Source organism: Cyprinodon tularosa, unplaced genomic scaffold (genome assembly GCF_016077235.1).
Source record: "Cyprinodon tularosa strain WSP-4 unplaced genomic scaffold, ASM1607723v1 ctg1454, whole genome shotgun sequence".
In the NCBI taxonomy this organism is placed as follows: domain Eukaryota; kingdom Metazoa; phylum Chordata; class Actinopteri; order Cyprinodontiformes; family Cyprinodontidae; genus Cyprinodon; species Cyprinodon tularosa.
This window is the reverse complement of record NW_024038281.1, coordinates 25,688-49,895: the sequence shown is the minus strand read 5'-3', so window position 1 is coordinate 49,895 and position 24,208 is coordinate 25,688. Positions and strand designations below refer to the sequence as shown.

General features: G+C 42.9%; 1 protein-coding gene across 2 annotated transcripts in view; it reads right to left on the bottom strand.

Moving 5' to 3' along the window:
* The window catches only part of LOC119779324 (neuronal-specific septin-3-like), a 55,701-nt gene that overhangs the window by 5,944 nt on the left and 25,549 nt on the right, over nucleotides 1-24,208 (bottom strand). For both annotated transcript variants that reach the window (XM_038278926.1, XM_038278927.1), the window contains exons 3-6: nucleotides 17,224-17,352; nucleotides 5,224-5,305; nucleotides 3,899-4,036; nucleotides 783-900 (exon numbers count right to left, since the gene is read on the bottom strand). In XM_038278926.1, coding sequence (XP_038134854.1) covers nucleotides 783-900; nucleotides 3,899-4,036; nucleotides 5,224-5,305; nucleotides 17,224-17,352 — 467 coding nt within the window. The remainder of the gene's footprint in view (nucleotides 1-782; nucleotides 901-3,898; nucleotides 4,037-5,223; nucleotides 5,306-17,223; nucleotides 17,353-24,208) is intronic.

The following is a 24,208-nucleotide window of genomic DNA, read 5'->3' as shown; positions in this document are numbered from 1 at the left end:
GTTTTAGGGGAAAACTGAGATAAAAAGATGAGAAAATAAAGGTTGTCCTTGAAAGTCCTGCCCAGCTGCCATCATCCTGTGACTGATGAAATTAGACCTTCAGCAGAACATTGTGGTAACTGGCTGGATGCTGCTGCTTCCTGCTGAGGCACATCTGATATCTAAGATCTTCATCCATTCAGTGATGGCCGCCGGCCGGTGGTTTATCTGAGCTTTGTGTCGTACATCCAACATGGCCTCCTCCTCGGTCCTGTTCTGGTCCAGAGCGTTTCGTCCTGCTGCCTGTCTGACCTCCACGTCTAACGCCGTCGGTGGGTTTGTTGACACCGTGGGGCCGCCTCGCTACCATGATCCCAGACCGAGAAGCAAGCGACCGGCGTAGAACCAGAGACCAGTCCAGGAGAATCGGTTCTGGTGAAAACTTCTGAATATTTTCCATGGCAGCATTCAGGAACGTGGTGGAGCAGATGGAAGCTGCTAACTGGTGCAGTCTACTGGAACGACTGGTTTAAAACTCTACCAACATTTATCCCACTTATGCAAACAGAACATTTGGACAATTCTTTCCCCCAAAATCGTTAAAAGTTGCTCCTATCTGCTCCTGAGACCTGATGCTGCGTCTCGTCTGACTTCCCTGCGTAAAAACGCCCGAGATCAACAGGAAGCAGACAGTCAGAGTTCAGCTCATTTACAGCAGAGGAAGTGAGAGGAGGGGCATAAAGAGGGGGAGGAGCCTCGCTGCCTCACCCGTCCTTCAGACCCAGGGTGTGTGATCTCCTCACCCGCTCTTTAAACTCCTGCCGCTCCTCCACGGTGAGCGTGTCGGCTTTGGCGATGACGGGAACGATGCTGACTATCTTCCCCAGCCTCTTCATGAACTCTACATCAATGGGACGGAGCCTGGAAACAGACGCAGTTTTATTTCCAACATGTAACCGTGAATCAGGAAGAATTAATTAATTAGAATTAGAATAGAATTAATTAATTAATTAATTAATCTCAAATCTTTTCCTACGGATAAACGTTCAGACTGTGTGTTCAGCTCCCAGAGGTCAAATCATTAAACTGTTCTACTGAAGGTCTGCCTGGTTTTCAGGCTGCTTCTCCTGCTGGATGCTGAACCTCCACCCAGCCTCAGATCATCCATCTTCCTGGAACCGCTGCCCTCTTTAAATATTGTTAAATAAATGTAAAATACTTTAAAACAGGAATCTGGGAACAGCATTGAGTGACTTCCAGGTCCAGCGCCCCCTGCAGGCCACTGGCAGCACTGCACTGTCTCTAAACGATCCAGTTTCTGTTTTGGTTGTGATCTCAGAGCAGCAGGTCTAGAATCCTGGACTTCCTGGTAAAGATGAGGAAACAATCTGGATGAAATCCTGCATCAGAGAAGCAGCTAACAGAGCTAACAGCTGTTAGCTTGTGTTTAAGGTACACTGACCAGGGCTGTTTCAATTTACAGGAACGCCAGTACGGACTCGTGTCCTCGCCAAGTCTGTTCTTGAGAAGAACCCAGGAAAGTCTGGACTCGGGGAGAACGGGAGCAGGCAGAATAAATCTGGGTGAACTGGAACAGAAGCGTACTGATGACATCACCACACGCTCTGCTCCTCTGGAGCTGCATTTCACCTCCAGTTATTAATAGGCTCTAGATAAAAATAGATTATGACTTTTTCATTTATGCAGAGAGAGAGCTGCTGCAGACGGGCTAACGTTAGCCCGCTCTGGGTCACATGACTCGTTCAGAGACGGATCGATCCTGTGAGGTCACAGAAGATCATTGGATAGATCAGATAGGTCAAAGGTCATACTATGATACAGCTGAAAAGGCAGGAGGCTGTAGCTCGCCATATTAGCACGCCGTCATGGTGGACAGACGCCAGAACCATGCTGCAACTCTGGAGGCAGTAACCAACCTGCAGATCCAGAGTCTGGTATTTATCATATAATGTTTAATGTATATCATATAATGTTTAATGTATATTATATATTTAATGTATAATATATATTGTTTAATGTATATCATATAATATTTAATGTATAATATATATTGTTTAATGTATATCATATAATTTAATGTATATTATATATTGTTTAATGTATATTATATATTGTTTAATGTATAATATATATTGTTTAATGTATATTATACAATGTTTAATGTATAATATATATTGTTTAATGTATATTATATAATGTTTAATGTATATTATATAATGTTTAATGTATATCATATAATGTTTAATGTATATTATATATTGTTTAATGTATATTATATAATGTTTAATGTATAATATATATTGTTTAATGTATATTATACAATGTTTAATGTATATTATATAATGTTTAATGTATATCATATAATGTTTAATGTATATTATATAATGTTTAATGTATAATATATATTGTTTAATGTATATTATACAATGTTTAATGTATAATATATATTGTTTAATGTATATTATATAATGTTTAATGTATATTATATAATGTTTAATGTATATCATATAATGTTTAATGTATATTATATATTGTTTAATGTATAATATATATTGTTTAATGTATATTATACAATGTTTAATGTATAATATATATTGTTTAATGTATATTATATAATGTTTAATGTATATTATATAATGTTTAATGTATATCATATAATGTTTAATGTATATTATATATTGTTTAATGTATAATATATATTGTTTAATGTATATTATACAATGTTTAATGTATATCATATAATGTTTAATGTATATTATATATTGTTTAATGTATAATATATATTGTTTAATGTATATTATACAATGTTTAATGTATAATATATATTGTTTAATGTATATTATATAATGTTTAATGTATATTATATAATGTTTAATGTATATTATATAATGTTTAATGTATATTATATAATGTTTAATGTATATCATATAATGTTTAATGTATATTATATATTGTTTAATGTATAATATATATTGTTTAATGTATATTATACAATGTTTAATGTATAATATATATTGTTTAATGTATATTATATAATGTTTAATGTATATTATATAATATTTAATGTATATTATATAATGTTTAATGTATATCATATAATGTTTAATGTATATTATATAATGTTTAATGTATATCATATAATGTTTAATGTATATTATATAATGTTTAATGTATATCATATAATGTTTAATGTATATTATATATTGTTTAATGTATATTATATAATGTTTAATGTATAATATATATTGTTTAATGTATATTATATAATGTTTAGTAGCTGTTAAAACATAAACTCCAGTTTCATTTAATTATCATTAGTTAAGTATAACAACCATCGGCTGAACAGCTGCAGCATCACGTCTGTGTTCTTTACGATCAGCGTGACACAGCCCTGTTCTCTGGCCAATCAGCTGTTAGCTTTGTCAGCACAGTTATTAACCCCCGCCTGACTACTTCAAATGATTGTTAATTATTAACAGAGGTCTAAATGTTTGGTATCTTTAAAAATGTGGTTATCATGATGAATGAGTGAGAAAAGGCGGCGGCAGTTTGCAACGAGCCCACAGGAAGTAAAGAAAAGCTGTTCTCTGATGGCCACGAGGAGCGGAGACTGGGTGGAGGTTCACCTTCAGCCAGGAGCCCCCTGAACATCCAGAGATACAGCAGGCGGGTCAGAATGGTCTAGTCAAAGTAAACAGGAGAGCTGAAGCTCCTGAGTTTTAATATCAGCTGCTTGATGTTCAGATGAGCCTAAAACCTGCAGCCGTTTCTAAGGAAGGTTGCTGGTCTGTCTCTGAACCGCAGGCAGGAAGAGGCTGTGAGAGCAGAGGGGAAGGATGAGAGAGGAAACAGGAGGCTCCCCCTCTGTGGGGGTCAGGGTGTGTGTGGGGGGGGTCACCTGTGCCCGGTCGCAGGCAGGAAGTAGATGCAGCAGTGAACTCTGCTGTCAGGGATTCTTCTCTTGCGGTTGATGTTCAGCTCCTCTCGCAGGTATTTCTCATATTGCTGGTTGACATACTTCACTATGGGCTCCCAGCTGGAAAGAGGGGCCCCGGGGCCCCGGACAGTTATTAAGGTTTATGTGTTGCTGACAAAGATCAATATCTTTAATTCATACATTAACAGTATAATGAGGCATTTAAAAATATCGACAGAAACATAAAAGTATAAAAAGAAAAGTTGAAATCTTGACATTTTAAAGGGAGGAAGCTCTTCCAGGTGATCTTAATCCTGATTTTTTCTTTAAATAAAAGCTTCTGCTTTCCTCCGTCATGAAGACATTTCCTCCTCCAGCCTCACAGTTTTACAGCCGACCTCATCTGACCAACAGGAGCAGAAACTGCTCCATTGCTCTTCAACCAGACCTACAGTATTAATCAGGATGATTTGGATCAACATGGGAATCTTCCCTCTAAGTGTTAAGAGTCCAAATATTTCTTAAAAACACCTAAATTATCCAGAAATGTCTAAAAACAATCATCAATCTCCCACGTCTGCAGTCAGAAGCAATCATCACTGCAGACTGATCTCTAAGCTCTGCTGAAACTGATTGAAGATCTGCGTGGATGTGGTTAGATTCTCTTATTTCAGATATTCATTTATGCGATTGACTCACTATAAAAGTTCTCAGCCTGTTTCACCTGCAAGGCCACATGATGCCTGAGTGAGGCTGTTTGTAGACCAGCAGAGCTTCTTCCATAACAAACCAGATTATTTTTCAGGTTTATTCATAACATGTTACTGTTTAACCAAAGTGTCTGTAATTAGTTTTGACTCTGACTGCTTTCCATGATTGTCAGTAAGGAGGAACGAACGCTGCTGGATCAGAACATGAATGATTACGGTGCAATAAGGCCGTATGATGAACTGTTCTCTCTTTGCAAAGATAAAATAGTGCCGACTGAAAATCCATAGATCACTGTTTATTTAACTGGAGCAAATAGTTCATTACTTTTTCCCACTACGGTAGATGCTGTATGTGCATCTGCCCTTAAACAGATGATCGGCCAATGGAACCAATATTTTTTACCTTAAAATTATTTTTTTTCCCCATTTCTTCTCTTTGTTCATTTTGTAAAAACTCATCTTAAATCTTATCCACAAGCTGCAAACTGGAAAAGATGATTCCAGTTCCCCATGTCTGTCCACCTGTGTCCCTCAGGGCTCTGTGCTCGGCTCACTTCCCTTTTCTAACTTAGTTCCTGCTGTGGTTTCCAGACTCACCAGTTCTCATTGTTAATCTGGTCCCCAAATCCAGGAGTATCAATCACTGTCAGCTTCATCTTTACTCCTTTTTCTTCAATCACTAGAAAAAAACAAACGGATTAAATTCTACATCTAAAGATAAAAACAAATGAACTGAACAGCTGGTGTAAAAAAAAAAGGAACGGATCAGTTTCACTATCTAACGCGTTTTTATTGTTTCCTTGGCATGAAAACATAATGAAAATAAATATTATTAAAACTATTAAATGAATGCATGCATCTCAGAGAAACTCAACTCAGACCAATCATTTCTACAGAACAAACACAACATGAACCAGGAACCTCAGATGGACGTTGAATTGATCCAAACTGCAAAGATGAAAATGAAAAAGTGTAATGTACGGCAATCGGACCCAAGATACAGGTGCTGGTCATAAAATTAGAATATCATGAAAAAGTAGATTGATTTCAGTAATTCCATTTAAAAAGTGAAACTTGTATATTATATTCATACATTACATACAAACTCATATATTTCAGATGTTTATTTTGTTTAATTTTGATGATTACAAATGACAACAAATGAAAATCTCAAATTCATCATATCAGAAAATTAGAATATTGTGAAAAGGTTCAAAATTGATGGCCCCTGGTGCCACACTCTAATCAGCTAATTAACTCAAACCACCTGCAAAAGCCTTTAAATGGTCTTTCAGTCTAGTTCTATAGGCTACACAATCATGGGGAAGACTGCTGACTTGACAGTTGTCCAAAAGACGACCATCGACACCTTGCACAAGGAGGGCAAGACACAAAAGGTCATCGCTAAAGAGGCTGGCTGTTCACAGAGCTCAGTGTCCAAGCACATTAATAGAGAGGCGAAGGGAAGGAAAAGATGTGGTCGAAAAAAGTGTACAAGCAAGAGAGATAACCGCACCCTGGAGAGGATTGTGAAACAAAACCCATTCAAAAATGTGGGGGAGATTCACAAAGAGTGGACTGCAGCTGGAGTGAGTGCTTCAAGAACCACCACACACAGACGTATGAAAGACATGGGTTTCTGCTGTCGCATTCCTTGTGTCAAGCCACTCTTGAACCACAGACAGCGTCAGAAGCGTCTTGCCTGGGCTAAAGAGAAACAGGACTGGACTGCTGGTGAGTGGTCCAAAGTCATGTTCTCTGATGAAAGTAAATTTTGCATTTCCTTTGGAAATCAAGGTCCCAGAGTCTGGAGGAAAAGAAGAGAGGCACTTCATCCACGTTGCTTGAAGTCCAGTGTAAAGTTTCCACAGTCAGTGATGGTTTGGGGTGCCATGTCATCTGCTGGTGTTGGTCCATTGTGTTTTCTGAGGTCCAGGGTCAACGCAGCCACATACCAGGAAGTTTTAGAGCACTTCATGCTTCCTGCAGCTGACCAACTTTTTGGAGATGCAGATTTCATTTTCCAACAGGACTTGGCACCTGCACACAGTGCCAAAGCTACCAGTACCTGGTTGAAGGACCATGGTATCCCTGTTCTTAATTGGCCAGCAAACTCTCCTGACCTTAACCCCATAGAAAATCTATGGGGTATTGTGAAGAAGAAGATGCAATACACCAGACCCAACAATTCAGAAGAGCTAAAAGCCACTATTAGAGCAACCTGGGCTATCATAACACCTGAGCAGTGCCACAGACTGATCGACTCCATGCCACGCCGCATTGCTGCAGTAATACAGGCCAAAGGAGGCCCAACTAAATACTGAGTGCTGTACATGCTCATACTTTTCATGTTCATACTTTTCAGTTGGCCAACATTTCTATAAATCCTTTGTTTTTATTGGTCTTCAGTAATATTCTAATTTTCTGATATGATGAATTTGAGATTTTCATTTGTTATCATTTGTAATCATCAAAATTAAACAAAATAAACATCTGAAATATATGAGTTTGTATGTAATGTATGAATATAATATACAAGTTTCACTTTTTAAATGGAATTACTGAAATCAATCTATTTTTTCATGATATTCTAATTTTATGACCAGCACCTGTACAACCAAGACAGGTTGGTGACTTTTACAGGCTTTATTTGAGAAATGAACGGGGGAAGCAAAACGGGAGCCGCTGACTGGGGAGGTCCAGAGCATGAAGAGCCGGTTAGAGGCAGTTAGGGGTTTATACAGGAAGGAGGAACTCTAATTTAATGCTTTTAATGCTCTTAGAAATTATTTTAATGCCATCGATAAGTACCCATTACTCTCATATATACATCTTTATATTTATATATATATATATATATATATATATATATATATATATATATATATAAACAAGGCCAAATCCTTCGTAATCTTTACCATCGACAGGCTGCAGCCTTGTTCCGAACTTCTCGTTTTCCAGCCACTTATGTTAAAATGTGCATTTTCTCATTCTCTAGCTTTTTCTGTTCCGAACATACGGCTTTACGATCAACCAGGAGCAGTTCCACGCAAACACGCAGAACCAGTTAAATCTGATATATCTGACAATTATTATTTTTTTTTATATAAAGCATTTTAAATGCCATGATAATCACATTTAATTAATTTTAATGCATATTAAGGCCTTAATTTAAAAAAAAAATAATGTAATGACTTTTAATGATTTTTAGTAACCCGCAGAAACCCTGCAGTTAACTAAGTAATGAACTGAAGTCCGGGTGCAGACAGGGTTTGCTGGGGCACGGCCCCCTAGGCTGCTGTCAGGTTGACAGAAGTTTCCAGTGGGGCTTTCCAGAGACGTGATCCAGAGGAGTCCAGGTTCAGCTACAGTGTGGCAGATCCAGCAGCAGGACAGATCCAGGAGGGAAGGTCCAGTTCCATTCCAGGTCCGTAAACAGAGTTCAAAATCCAGAGACAGATCCGATCAGGGTTCCAGGCAGGCAGGCAGAGGCAGAACAGGGACAGGCAGGCTCGGTAACAGAAAGCAGATCAGGTTGGGCAACAGGCAGGCAGACAGGTTTGCAAAAGGATGGCTGGAAGGTTCTCACCGGTAGGTTCAAGACAATCTGGCACAGGTAGCTGATCTGAACGAGGCTTAAAAGCAGGTAGAAACAGGTGAAACCAGTTAAGGGCTGATTGCAGGTGAGGTGAATCTGAGCAGGAGTGCAGAATGGACGGATAGGCCAGCCCAGTGCCACAATATTACAACAACATCATATCTCTCCTATCCTGGCTTCTCTTCATTGGCTTCCTGTTAAATCCAGAATAGAATTTAAAATCCTCCTTCTCACATATAAAGCCTTAAATGGCCAAGCTCCATCTTATATCAGAGATCTGATTGTTCCTTATGTTCCTAACAGAGCACTTCGCTCTCAATCTGCAGGTTTACTAGTGGTTCCTAGAATTTCTAAAAGTAGAATGGGAGGCAGATCTTTTAGTTATCAGGCTCCTCTCCTGTGGAACCAACTACCAGTTTTAGTCCGTGAGGCAGACACCCTGTCTACTTTTAAGTCTAGGCTTAAAACTTTCCTTTTTGATAAAGCTTCTAGTTAGAGTGGCTCAGGTTATCCTGAGCTATCTCTATAGTTCTGCTGCTATAGGCTTAGACTGCTGGAGGACATAGGGACCCCTTTTCTCTCTCTGCTTCAGTCTTCTTCCATTTTCCTGTTTTGCATTACTTGCTGTTAACGATCCACTTCATCTCTTTCTTATAGCTTCTAGCTAAACTTATCCTCCAGATTTTAATACTGAACCAGAGTTCTGCTGTTTAGATGAAGATTTCTCCCAGATAAAGGGAGGGTTTCCACTCCACTGTCGCTCTATGCTTGTCCATAAGGATTCAATGCAGTAGCTCAGTTATTTGATGCAATAAGCTAGCCTTCTTTAAATAGAACAAATTTTACAGCTGAAATATTAAACTGAACTGCATTGCATGGGTTTAGGATTCAATCAGACCATCCAGTCTGATTAAAGGTTCAAAGACGAGCAGATAGAGGCAAACTTGCTTGATTTATATTCTCTATAGAAACTTTATCTGGTTTTAGGAGAGGACTTGTTGACTGAAGAGAATTAAATGTTCTCCTAAGAACAACCAATATCAGCAAGCAGGTTGACCTGGACATGAACTGACTTGTCACTCTTTAGGTGATTGTAATTGTTGTTGGTTAAAAGGTTCAGGCTGATTTAAAGTTATAGCTCTACATTATTTGCCACGGTCTCTGTGAGATGACAGGATCTAAGCTGTCTTTACTGAGTCATACATGTAAAAACTATCATTCAGAGCTTTAGCTGATGTTGAGTAAGCAAACAGGACTCCCCTCTAATGGGAACATCTGGAAGCAGAGCGTTCCCATTTCTGCTAACCTGTAATGAAGTTGGCTTTGGTGGTTGGCAACACGTTCGGTTACTGCATTTAGTGCTTTAATCAGACAACAGCGTCCAATTAGAAACAGAAGTGTGTGTGTGTGTGTGTGTGTATGGGGGTGGGGTGGGTGGGGTGGGGGGGGATTGGGGGGGGATATAGGCAGCAGACACACAACAGTAGAAATCTCTGATGCATCACCAGACCCTAACCCTAACCGGAGATTACTCTCTGCACACCAATGATGTCGCTAATTAGGATAAATAATCAGTAACCATAGCGACTGCATGCCTTTGTTTATCAATTAGCTGGACAGTGGTGCCAGCAGGAGGAGGAAATAGGCTTTCTGTATTATTTGAACTTATCTCGTCCTGTGAGAGCTTTGTGTGGACAAATGGTCTGAACAGCGTCTGAACGGTCTACAGACATCTGGACTGAAAAAGGTGTTGGTTCTAAAGTGAATCTTGCTTGATATGTTTTTGTAGAGGAGGATGTCAGATTGAGCCAAGATGGAGGAGAAAAGATTAGTGGAATCAGCCGTTCTCACAATCAGTACCTCCAAGGGGAGCCATACGTTCAGCGAGGAGTTTTAAAATGATAACGATGATGAATTTTATCTATAAAGTGGCATTTAAAACATTCAATGACTCTGAACAACAGAAAAACTTTATCTGCTCAATGTTTTAGAAATGACTGCCTAACAGAAAGGTTTTCAATCTGGCGTCTGTACATTGCACTGAAAGCGTCTAATGACGTCTAACGTCAGTTCTCAGTTTTAATTCTATTACAATCAGTAGATCATGAACTTCCCTGCAGAAACTGAAGGCTGACTGAGTTTTTCTGGGACAGTCTTGAACGGTCTGTCTTCATATCTGCCACATGGAAGAAGTCAATTGAAAAATACCGTATTAATCCCAGAGGGAAATTAAATGTTGCAGTGACTCATGCGTACACCTTTGTTGTAGGTGTTGATAGCTGTAAGCAGAAAGGATCTTCTGCAGCAGCCTGTCTTACACTGGATCTAGAGAAATCTTTTGAAGAGGATGCTGACTGCTGTCCATCATCATCTTCATCTCCAGAGGTTCTACAGGAGTTTCTAGAACAGAGTCGGCCTTCTTTATCAGCTGCTTGAGCTTCTTTCAGTCATTAGCTCTGATGATGATGATGATGATGATGATGGAGGAGAAGACCAGACTCTCCACAGCAGACTCATAGAAGATCTGCAGCCTCTGAAGGACCTCAGCTTCCTCTAGTAGTCCAGTCTGCTCTGTCCCTTCTTGCAGACGGCTTCCCAGTTGTGTCTCCAGGTTGTTGTCCAGGTGAACACCGAGGGATTTCTACTCCTCCTCCACTTCTTCTCCCAGGATTCAACTTGTTCCTGTTTCTTCTGAGATCATCTCTTTGTTTTGTTGACCTTCAGGATCAGATGATTGTTTCCACACCATGCCACAAAGTGCTTCACCAGCTCTCTGTCCTCAGCTTCTGCTCCATCTTTGATGCTCCCAATGACTGCAGAGTCATCCCAGGATTCCTGCAGATGACAGGACTCTGTCTGGTCCTGGAAGCCAGAGGTGAACAGAGGAATGGAGAGAGTACCGTTCCCTGTGGTGCTCCTGTGCTGCTGGATCAGACAGCTGAGCCTCCAGTCTGTCTGTCAGGTAGTCTTTGATCCAGGTGATTTTTGATGCTCCCACCTGAGTCTGCTGGAGTTTCTCTCACAGTAAGTCAGGCTGAATGGTGTTAGATGTTCAGGAGAAATCAAAGACCATGATCCTCATAGTGCTGTCTGCCTTGTGTATTTCAACAACCTACAAAGCACTTTAGGAACAATACCCAGAAGATTCACCTCCCATCCACACTCACCTGACTCCCTCTGATGAGGGAGTTAACAACCCATCAGAACCCCCTAATGACTATCAACCCCCAGGTGACCTCCTTGGCCAATCCAGTAGGAAGGATAAGGACTTTGTCCCCCCTAACTTTGTTCCACCTCCAGTATATTAATCTCAGTGATCCCCCACACTAGTTAGAACCGAAGACAAATCTTGGATGAAAGGAGATCAGTCTTCTAGAAAACCTCACGTCCAGTTGCCTAGACCAGGGGTCTTCAAAGTTTTCCAGGCCAAGGACCCCCAAACTGATGGCAAGATGGAGCGGGGACCCCCTGATTATAAATTTTGTATGAAATTGCGTATCAAACTGGTCCTATAGTCACTCTATTACAGATGGAGTAATGTAACGAAAGTAATTTCTCCCTGGAATTATTAAAGTATTTCTGATTCCTGGTTGATGGGACAGGTGTTGTGAATGAAACGGTGTCCAGCTTGAACAAGCTCCTGTCTGTCGCTGAATGTGTGCATTGATGACTGAAAGACATCTTCTGCCTCCATTTATCTGTTTATTGAAGTGTGTTGAATTCATGTTAATGTGGATTTAAAGACAGTTTAATAAGTGGAAAAAATTGCAGGGGGGTATATAAAAAAAATTTTTAATCAACCAAAAGTTTTGCGACCTCCATGCGGTACCTCCGTGGCCCCCTAAGGGTCACTGACCCCTTGTTGAAGACCTCCGGCCTAGAATAAACTTATTCAAGCTTGACCATGACCTGCATGACACAGACTTGCCTAAATGACAGTGGGTTTATTGAAGCAGGTGGATGATGATATAATCAACTCCAACTCCATGGAGATAAGCAAACCGCAGGAGGTCTTGGTACACAGATGATTGCCTCAGATGTCGTAGGAAGGTACAGAAATTTTGCCTCAGACATCGTAGGAAGGCAGAGAGATCATTGCATGAGACCTTGTACGAAGGTAGACAGATCATTGCATCAGACGTTGTAGGAAGATACAGAGATCATTGCCTCAGACGTTATAGGAAGGTACAGAGAACATTGCATCAGACGTCATGGGAAGGTACAGAGATCATTGCCTCAGATGTCGTAGGAAGGTACAGAGATAATTGCCTCAGATGTTGTAGGGAGGTACAGAGATAATTGCCTCAGACGTCGTAGGAAGGTACAGAGATCATAGCCTCCGACGTCATGGGAAGGTACAGAGAACATTGCCTCAGAAGTTGTAGGAAGGCACAGAGATTATTGCCTCAGACGTCGTAGGAAGGTACAGAGATCATTTCCTCAGACGTCATAGGAAGGTACAGAGATCATTGCCTCAGACGTCTTACGAAGGTACACAGATCATAGCCTCCGACGTCATGGGAAGGTACAGAGAACATTGCCTCAGACGTTGTAGGAAAGTACAGAGAACATTGCCTCAGACATTGTAGGAAGGTATAGAGGTCATTGTCTCAGACATCATGGGAGAGTTCAGAGATCATTTCCTCAGATGTCCTAGGAAGGTACAGAGATCATTGCCTCAGATGTAGGAAAGTACAGAGATCATTGCCTCAGACGTCGCAGGAAGGTACAAAAATCATTGCCTCGGATGTCGTAGGAAGGTACACAGATCATTGCCTCAGACGTCTTACGAAGGTACACAGATCATAGCCTCCGACGTCATGGGAAGGTACAGAGAACATTGCCTCAGACATTGTAGGAAGGTACAGAGGTCATTGTCTCAGACATCATGGGAGAGTTCAGAGATCATTTCCTCAGATGTCCTAGGAAGGTACAGAGATCATTGCCTCAGATGTAGGAAGGTACAGAGATCATAGCCTCCGATGTCATGGGAAGGTACAGAGATCATTGCCTCCGATGTCATGGGAAGGTACAGGGAACATTGCCTCAGATGTAGGAAGGTACAGAGATCATAGCCTCCGATGTCATGGGAAGGTACAGAGATCATTGCCTCAGACATTGTAGGAAGTTACAGAGGTCATTGTCTCAGATATCATGGGAGAGTTCAGAGATCATTTCCTCAGATGTCCTAGGAAGGTACAGAGATCATTGCCTCAGATGTAGGAAGGTACAGAGATCATAGCCTCCGATGTCATGGGAAGGTACAGAGATCATTGCCTCCGATGTCATGGGAAGGTACAGGGAACATTGCCTCAGATGTAGGAAGGTACAGAGATCATAGCCTCCGATGTCATGGGAAGGTACAGAGATCATTGCCTCCGATGTCATGGGAAGGTACAGGGAACATTGCCTCAGATGTAGGAAGGTACAGAGATCATAGCCTCCGATGTCATGGGAAGGTACAGAGATCATTGCCTCCGATGTCATGGGAAGGTACAGGGAACATTGCCTCAGATGTAGGAAAGTACAGAGATCATTGCCTCAGACGTCGCAGGAAGGTACAAAAATCATTGCCTCGGATGTCGTAGGAAGGTACACAGATCATTGCCTCAGACGTCTTACGAAGGTACACAGATCATAGCCTCCGACGTCATGGGAAGGTACAGAGAACATTGCCTCAGACATTGTAGGAAGGTACAGAGGTCATTGTCTCAGACATCATGGGAGAGTTCAGAGATCATTTCCTCAGATGTCCTAGGAAGGTACAGAGATCATTGCCTCAGATGTAGGAAGGTACAGAGATCATAGCCTCCGATGTCATGGGAAGGTACAGAGATCATTGCCTCCGATGTCATGGGAAGGTACAGGGAACATTGCCTCAGATGTAGGAAGGTACAGAGATCATAGCCTCCGATGTCATGGGAAGGTACAGAGATCATTGCCTCAGACATTGTAGGAAGTTACAGAGGTCATTGTCTCAGATATCATGGGAGAGTTCAGAGATCATTTCCTCAGATGTCCTAGGAAGGTACAGAGATCATTGCCTCAGATGTAGGAAGGTACAGAGATCATAGCCTCCGATGTCATGGGAAGGTACAGAGATCATTGCCTCCGATGTCATGGGAAGGTACAGGGAACATTGCCTCAGATGTAGGAAGGTACAGAGATCATAGCCTCCGATGTCATGGGAAGGTACAGAGATCATTGCCTCCGATGTCATGGGAAGGTACAGGGAACATTGCCTCAGATGTAGGAAGGTACAGAGATCATAGCCTCCGATGTCATGGGAAGGTACAGAGATCATTGCCTCAGACGTTGTAGAAAGGTACAGAAATTGTTTTCTTAGAAAGGAAAGGAAAAGGAAAAGCCCCCTTATTAAAAATGACCTTGGCTCCATGAGCTACTCTTGGTGAAAAGCTGTTTCTATCATTTGAGAAACTTTGCCAATTCCGTAAAACTGTGATATTAAGCTTCATTCATTCTATCTGTCTTGCTCTGGCTTCCAAACAAATTTCATATGAATTTCAAAATAATAGTTTTGACTGCCAAATGTGTAGCGACCTACACGTCTTCCTGCACTCTTTAGTCTTCATGTCAGATCCTGCATAGAGGAGACTCCTTCCAAGCTGTTGCTTTGAGGTTGTGGAATGTCCTTTCTCTGTCCCTTGGTGTCGCTGTCTCTGTTGGCTTGAGACTTTAGTATTTAGACAAACTTTTAGATGATTGTGCGTTGTTTTTAAGTGGCTCTTTGTGATAGTATTGTACCTTTATCTTTTTAAATAGATTCGGTAGTCTGTTTTGTTAGGCAATGACATTTTATATTTGACTTTAATTATTTTGTTTAATGTTAAGCACTTTTTGGTTTTATTTGTGAAATGTGCTCCATATATCAAAGTTCTTCTCTCTAATGAGAAGTCGAACATTGAAACAAGAATTGGATCAATAAATTAAGCCTAAAATGTTTTGGTTGAGTCCTCTTCATCGTCCATCAGGCTTCAAACAGGATGCTCTCCTCTGAGCTTAGAGGGAAACAGCAGAGTGCCTGGACGAAGTCAAAGGAAAGTACCAAGATGACCTTTGACCTCTGTCCATGCTGACTGAAGCCCAGATTAGCTGCTTCTATGGGAGCCTGGAGGTTCAGATCATGACCTTCAGAACTGCTAATGGTCTCTGTGGCGAGTGGCATGTGAGGGAACCCTGCCGCGAGTGACCTATCAAATATGGAAATATGTGGTTACACTGACAACTAGAACAATAGCTTTTGACTGAACCTTAAATTCATCTTTATTTTAAGTCTAAATCGATTCCAGAGCAAGTTTAAACCAAGCAGTTCTCTAAACTTGAGGTCAGGCATTAGCGGACCTACCTACTGGCTAATCCGGACCCAACCTGATTTAAAACATTTATTAATTACCGCAAGTTGTCTGATGACAGTGTCTAATTTAACTTGCGCCTCTTCTCCTGTTAATACGGTAAAGCCCTGGGGAGCGTCCGGCTCCAGGCTGCACGTGATCCAAATGAGCCAATGAGCTGTCAGTCTGGGTTGCCGCTGCTGCTACTTTTAGACACAGCAGGCAAACCTGTGGCAAGCCGGGCGATGGGAAAGAAGGAGAAGACCATGAGAAAAAGAGAGCAGAGAAAGTGTGGACTGCTGGAAGAACTGCGGTGAACTGGTGAAAGAAAAGTGAAATGGCGTGCTCAAAGATGACCCTGCACATTTAGAGGATGTTTGGCTCAACCTGCTGCTGTGAAGCAGGATTCTCCACCATGAACAGAAACAATAAATCTGGATCCAGGCTCAAAATGAGCACCTTGATATGTGCTTGAGAATGGCTTAGTCTCCGGTTAAACCCAGGTTTAAAGCCTTGCAGGGCAGCCTAAAGCCCACTGCCAACATTAAGACAGAAAAAAGAAAGAAAATAACAAACCATCAGTTCAGGGGTTTGAGAAAATGATTTTTGTTCTCTACTTAAACACTTTTTTTTTAATATTTTTTATTTAAAAATTCAATGTATAACATGGATGCATAAACACCTGATTTTATTTCAGTAAAATTCTGTTAAAAGTGACAGATTATAATAAAAAATGTCTCCAGACCTTTACTGGTTGATGATTTTCTTTATTCTGAACCCACCGATTTTTAATTGGTTCCCCCTGATCTAAACTGAGACCCGATGGGAAGGTCTCCTGTGTGCAGACTGAGCGTCTAACTGAGGAGCTTCACTTTGCTCAAACAACTTCTCTGACATCTGCAGAGGTTTGGTGAGAAAAGGTGGATATTTTAGTTTGTCAGAAACGACCTGCATATGTCGGCTGTTTACTTCCCTTTTTAAGGATCTTTCTTTTTTGTCCCGATTCTGTTTCCATTGGATTTGAACTGTCGCTAAAGACGGGCCTGAGCTGCTTGGCTGACCCGTTAAAGAGACCCGTTAAAACTACCTGTTCCAGTGACCTGTTAAAACGACTTGTTCAAGCGACTTGTTAAAGCGACCCATTAAAGAGACCCGTTAAAATGACCTGTTCAAGTGACCTGTTGAAGGCAGGTTTATGCTCAATGCGTGTGTGATAAACGACATTTTAACATTTCTGTACCCCACACCCAGAACACTACACAGACGGCTCTGAATGGAAAAACCTGGACGGGTGACTGAGGTGGCGAACGGAAACTTCCAGAAACATCTTTTGATTTCGGCCCATAAATATAATCATTCAACAGGTTGTGATGAACAGGGCTGGGTTTTCTACTAATACATGTTGTGTGGCGTTATGAGCTTGCTGTCCGTGCTCTACACCGCCCCCTAAAGGGGGCCAGTGTATCCTGGTGAACGTGTCTGAGCATCCTGCTCATTTCTGCCATGACATGAGCTGCTGAAGGAAAGAAGATGTGAAAGCAGGAAATGAGAGCTTCCTCTGAGGTCCAAATACCTGCAAGGAAACAGAACCAACAGAACCCAAACCCCCCTGAGGCAGTCCTGGGGTCAGCAGGTCTGGAAGCTTACCGTGGCTGACTGCATGCAGCTTGACGGTCTTGGAGATCTTGTCCTCGTAGTTCAGTGAGCAGGACTTCCTGCTGACCTTGGACTTGAACAGCGTGTTGACGAGCGTGGACTTCCCCAACCCGCTCTGACCTGCAGACATGACACCTTCAGTCTGGAGAGGCAGAGATACCAGAGATTGGACCAGAACCAGAGACTGATCGGACCTAATACCAGACCCAGAGTCTGATCGGACCTAATACCAGAACCAGAGTCTGAACCAGAGTCTGATCGAACCTAATACCAGAACCAGAGTCTGATCGGACCTAATACCAGAACCAGAGTCTGAAACAGAGTCTGATTGGGCCTAATACCAGAACCAGAGTCTGAAACAGAGTCTGATTGGGCCTAATACCAGAACCAGAGTCTGATCGGACCTAATACCAGAACCAGAGTCTGAAACAGAGTCTGATTGGGCCTAATACCAGAACCAGAGTCTGATCGGACCTAATACCAGAACCAGAGTCTGAACCAGAGTCTGATCGAACCTAATACCAGAACCAGAGTCTGATCGGACCTAATACCAGAACCAGAGTCTGAAACAGAGTCTGATTGGGCCTAATACCAGAACCAGAGTCTGAAACAGAGTCTGATTGGGCCTAATACCAGAACCAGAGTCTGATCGGACCTAATACCAGAACCAGAGTCTGAAACAGAGTCTGATTGGGCCTAATACCAGAACCAGAGTCTGAAACAGAGTCTGATTGGGCCTAATACAGGAACCAGAGTCTGATCGGACCTAATACCAGAACCAGAGTCTGAACCAGAGTCTGATCGGACCTAATACCAGAACCAGAGTCTGATCGGACCTAATACCAGAACCAGAGTCTGATCGAACCTAATACCAGAACCAGAGTCTGAACCAGAGTCTGGTCGAACCTAATACCAGAACCAGAGTCTGAACCAGAGTCTGATTGGGCCTAATACCAGAACCAGAGTCTGATCGGACCTAATACCAGAACCAGAGTCTGATCGGACCTAATACCAGAACCAGAGTCTGAACCAGAGTCTGATTGGGCCTAATACCAGAACCAGAGTCTGATCGGACCTAATACCAGAACCAGAGTCTGATCGAACCTAATACCAGAACCACAGTCTGAACCAGAGTCTGATCGAACCTAATACCAGAACCAGAGTCTAATCGGACCTAATAACAGAACCAGAGTCTGAACCAGAGTCTGATGGGACCTAATACCAGAACCAGAGTCTGAACCAGAGTCTGATGGGACCTAATACCAGAACCAGAGTCTGAACCAGAGTCTGATCGGACCTAATACCAGAACCAGAGTCTGATCGGACCTAATACCAGAACCAGAGTCTGATCGGACCTAATACCAGAACCAGAGTCTGATCTGACCTAATACCAGAACCAGAGTCTGAACCAGAGTCTGATCGGACCTAATACCAGAACCAGAGTCTGAACCAGAGTCTGATCGGACCTAATACCAGAACCAGAGTCTGAACCAGAGACTGATCGGACCTAATACCAGAACCAGAGTCTGATCTGACCTAATACCAGAACCAGAGTCTGAACCAGAGTCTGATCGGACCTAATACCAGAACCAGAGTTTGAACCAGAGTCTGATCGGACCTAATACCAGAACCAGAGTCTGATTGGACCTAATACCAGAACCAGAGTCTGAACCAGAGACTGATCGGACCTAATACCAGAACCAGAGTCTGATTGGACCTAATACCAGAACCAGAGTCTGAACCAGAGTCTGATTGGGCCTAATACCAGAACCAGAGTCTGAACCAGAGTCTGATTGGACCTAATACCAGAACCAGAGTCTGAACCAGTGTCTGATCGGACCTAATACCAGAACCAGAGTCTGAACCAGAGTCTGATTGGACCTAATACCAGAACCAGAGTCTTATTGGACCTAATACCAGAACCAGAGTCTGAACCAGAGTCTGATCGGACCTAATACCAGAACCAGAGTCTGATTGGACCTAATACCAGAACCAGAGTCTCAACCAGAGACTGATCGGACCTAATACCAGAACCAGAGTCTGATTGGACCTAATACCAGAACCAGAGTCTGAACCAGAGTCTGATTGGGCCTAATACCAGAACCAGAGTCTGAACCAGAGTCTGATTGGACCTAATACCAGAACCAGAGTCTGAACCAGAGTCTGATCGGACCTAATACCAGAACCAGAGTCTGAACCAGAGTCTGATTGGACCTAATACCAGAACCAGAGTCTGATCGGACCTAATACCAGAACCAGAGTCTGATCGAACCTAATACCAGAACCAGAGTCTAATCGGACCTAATACCAGAACCAGAGTCTGAACCAGAGTCTGATTGGGCCTAATACCAGAACCAGAGTCTGAACCAGAGTCTGATTGGACCTAATACAAGAACCAGAGTCTGAACCAGAGTCTGATCGGACCTAATACCAGAACCAGAGTCTGAACCAGAGTCTGATCGGACCTAATACCAGAACCAGAGTCTGATCGGACCTAATACCAGAACCAGAGTCTGATCTGACCTAATACCAGAACCAGAGTTTGAACCAGAGTCTGATCGGACCTAATACCAGAACCAGAGTCTGAACCAGAGTCTGATTGGACCTAATACCAGAACCAGAGTCTGAACCAGAGTCTGATCGGACCTAATACCAGAACCAGAGTCTGATTGGACCTAATACCAGAACCAGAGTCTGATCGGACCTAATACCAGAACCAGAGTCTGAACCAGAGACTGATCGGACCTAATACCAGAACCAGAGTCTGATTGGACCTAATACCAGAACCAGAGTCTGAACCAGAGACTGATCGGACCTAATACCAGAACCAGAGTCTTATTGGACCTAATACCAGGACCAGAGTCTGAACCAGAGTCTGATTGGACCTAATACCAGAACCAGAGTCTGAACCAGAGACTGATCGGACCTAATACCAGAACCAGAGTCTGAACCAGAGACTGATCGGACCTAATACCAGAACCAGAGTCTGATTGGACCTAATACCAGAACCAGAGTCTGAACCAGAGACTGATCGGACCTAATACCAGAACCAGAGTCTGATTGGACCTAATACCAGAACCAGAGTCTGAACCAGAGACTGATCGGACCTAATACCAGAACCAGAGTCTGAACCAGAGACTGATCGGACCTAATACTAGAACCAGAGTCTGAACCAGAGACTGATCGGACCTAATACCAGAACCAGAGTCTGATCGGACCTAATACCAGAACCAGAGTCTGAACCAGAGTCTGATCGGACCTAATACCAGAACCAGAGTCTGATCGGACCTAATACCAGAACCAGAGTCTGATCTGACCTAATACCAGAACCAGAGTTTGAACCAGAGTCTGATCGGACCTAATACCAGAACCAGAGTCTGAACCAGAGTCTGATTGGACCTAATACCAGAACCAGAGTCTGAACCAGAGTCTGATCGGACCTAATACCAGAACCAGAGTCTGATTGGACCTAATACCCAGAACCAGAGTCTGGTCGGACCTAATACCAGAACCAGAGTCTGAACCAGAGACTGATCGGACCTAATACCAGAACCAGAGTCTTATTGGACCTAATACCAGAACCAGACTCTGAACCAGAGTCTGATTGGACCTAATACCAGAACCAGAGTCTGAACCAGAGACTGATCGGACCTAATACCAGAACCAGAGTCTGAACCAGAGACTGATCGGACCTAATACCAGAACCAGAGTCTGATTGGACCTAATACCAGAACCAGAGTCTGAACCAGAGACTGATCGGACCTAATACCAGAACCAGAGTCTGATTGGACCTCATACCAGAACCAGAGTCTGAACCAGAGACTGATCGGACCTAATACCAGAACCAGAGTCTGAACCAGAGACTGATTGGACCTAATACTAGAACCAGAGTCTGAACCAGAGACTGATCGGACCTAATACCAGAACCAGAGTCTGATCGGACCTAATACCAGAACCAGAGTCTGATTGGACCTAATACCAGAACCAGAGTCTGAACCAGAGTCTGATCGGACCTAATACCAGAACCAGAGTCTGATTGGACCTAATACCAGAACCAGAGTCTGATCGGACCTAATACCAGAACCAGAGTCTGAACCAGAGACTGATCGGACCTAATACCAGAACCAGAGTCTGATCGGACCTAATACCAGAACCAGAGTCTGATTGGACCTAATACCAGAACCAGAGTCTGAACCAGAGTCTGATCGGACCTAATACCAGAACCAGAGTCTGATTGGACCTAATACCAGAACCAGAGTCTGATCGGACCTAATACCAGAACCAGAGTCTGAACCAGAGACTGATCGGACCTAATACCAGAACCAGAGTCTTATTGGACCTAATACCAGGACCAGAGTCTGAACCAGAGTCTGATTGGACCTAATACCAGAACCAGAGTCTGAACCAGAGACTGATCGGACCTAATACCAGAACCAGAGTCTGAACCAGAGACTGATCGGACCTAATACCAGAACCAGAGTCTGATTGGACCTAATACCAGAACCAGAGTCTGAACCAGAGACTGATCGGACCTAATACCAGAACCAGAGTCTGATTGGACCTAATACCAGAACCAGAGTCTGAACCAGAGACTGATCGGACCTAATACCAGAACCAGAGTCTGAACCAGAGACTGATCGGACCTAATACTAGAACCAGAGTCTGAACCAGAGACTGATCGGACCTAATACCAGAACCAGAGTCTGATCGGACCTAATACCAGAACCAGAGTCTGAACCAGAGTCTGATCGGACCTAATACCAGAACCAGAGTCTGATCGGACCTAATACCAGAACCAGAGTCTGATCTGACCTAATACCAGAACCAGAGTTTGAACCAGAGTCTGATCGGACCTAATACCAGAACCAGAGTCTGAACCAGAGTCTGATTGGACCTAATACCAGAACCAGAGTCTGAACCAGAGTCTGATCGGACCTAATACCAGAACCAGAGTCTGATTGGACCTAATACCCAGAACCAGAGTCTGATCGGACCTAATACCAGAACCAGAGTCTTATTGGACCTAATACCAGAACCAGAGTCTGAACCAGAGTCTGATTGGACCTAATACCAGAACCAGAGTCTGAACCAGAGACTGATCGGACCTAATACCAGAACCAGAGTCTGAACCAGAGACTGATCGGACCTAATACCAGAACCAGAGTCTGATTGGACCTAATACCAGAACCAGAGTCTGAACCAGAGACTGGTCGGACCTAATACCAGAACCAGAGTCTGATTGGACCTAATACCAGAACCAGAGTCTGAACCAGAGACTGATCGGACCTAATACCAGAACCAGAGTCTGAACCAGAGACTGATTGGACCTAATACTAGAACCAGAGTCTGAACCAGAGACTGATCGGACCTAATACCAGAACCAGAGTCTGATCGGACCTAATACCAGAACCAGAGTCTGATTGGACCTAATACCAGAACCAGAGTCTGAACCAGAGTCTGATCGGACCTAATACCAGAACCAGAGTCTGATCGGACCTAATACCAGAACCAGAGTCTGATTGGACCTAAGCCCAGAACCAGAGTCTGATCTGACCTAATACCAGAACCAGAGTCTGATCGGACCTAATACCAGAACCAGAGTCTGATTGGACCTAATATCAGAACCAGAGTCTGAACCAGAGTCTGATCGGACCTAATACCAGAACCAGAGTCTAAACCAGAGTCTGATTGGACCTAATACCAGAACCAGAGTCTGATTTGACCTAATACCAGAACCAGAGTCTGAACCAGAGACTGATCGGACCTAATACCAGAACCAGAGTCTGAACCAGAGTCTGATCGGACCTAATACCAGAACCAGAGTCTGATTGGACCTAATACCAAAACCAGAGTCTGAACCAGAGTCTGATTGGACCTAATACCAGAACCAGAGTCTGATCGGACCTAATACCAGATCCGGAGTCTGAACCAGAGTCTGACGAACCTAATACCAGAACCAGAGTCTGATCGGACCTAATACCAGAACCAGAGTCTGATCGGACCTAATACCAGAACCAGAGTCTGATCGGACCCACAGACTGAGGACAGAGAGAGATTATTGATGAGCATCCTTTTTATAAACAGGCTTCAGATGTTGGTTGGAGTGAAATAAGAGAGGAAGTGGAGAAGATCTGAAGCTACAGGGGAGGAAAAGAAAGACAACACCAGAACCAGAACCAACACCAGAACTAGAACCAGAACCAACACCAGAACCAGAACCAACGAGGGAAGCAAGGAAATCAAACCATCATTAGACCATCAGTCTAGTTGGTGTAAAGAGAATCTGTAGCAGCAGTAGAGTCGGTTCTGTGATTTTGTTCATTTCCGGTTCTGGTTCTGTTCGGTTCTGCCTCTAACAGCCTAAAGATCAGATTTCAGTCCTAGTTTAATTTTGGTCTGGACTTTGACTAGGCCTGATGTTCTGTGGAGCTCAGAGTTCTGGGAGCAGAACCAAAACCAACAGCAGAACCAGAACCAACAGCAGGACCAGAACCAGAACCAACAGCTGAACCAGAACCAACAGCAGAATCAAAACCAACAGCAGAACCAGAACCAACAGCAGGACCAGAACCAGAACCAACAGCTGAACCAGAACCAACAGCAGAATCAAAACCAACAGCAGAACCAGAACCAACAGCTGAACCAGAACCAACAGCAGAACCAGAACCAACAGCAGAACGGCACCAGAAGGCCGCCGGCCTCCTAACAAGAGGAAGCGTTTTCCTCTCAGGTGATCTTTGTTCTGCTTCTCTGGGTGAACTTTGTTCCCCGTTTGGGTCGATGGTAGCTGCTGCCGTCTCTCTCTGGGTGGTTCACTTCCTGTTTCGCCTCAATCTATTCACTGATCTCTTTAATCTCAGGTCTTTTCCTGGTTCTTCCTGTTTCTTTTGAATATTTTAGTAAAGAGTTTATTTCAAACAGTTTGGCTGCTTTAAGACCTTTCCTAACGTTCAGGATAAATAATCAGGAAGAACTT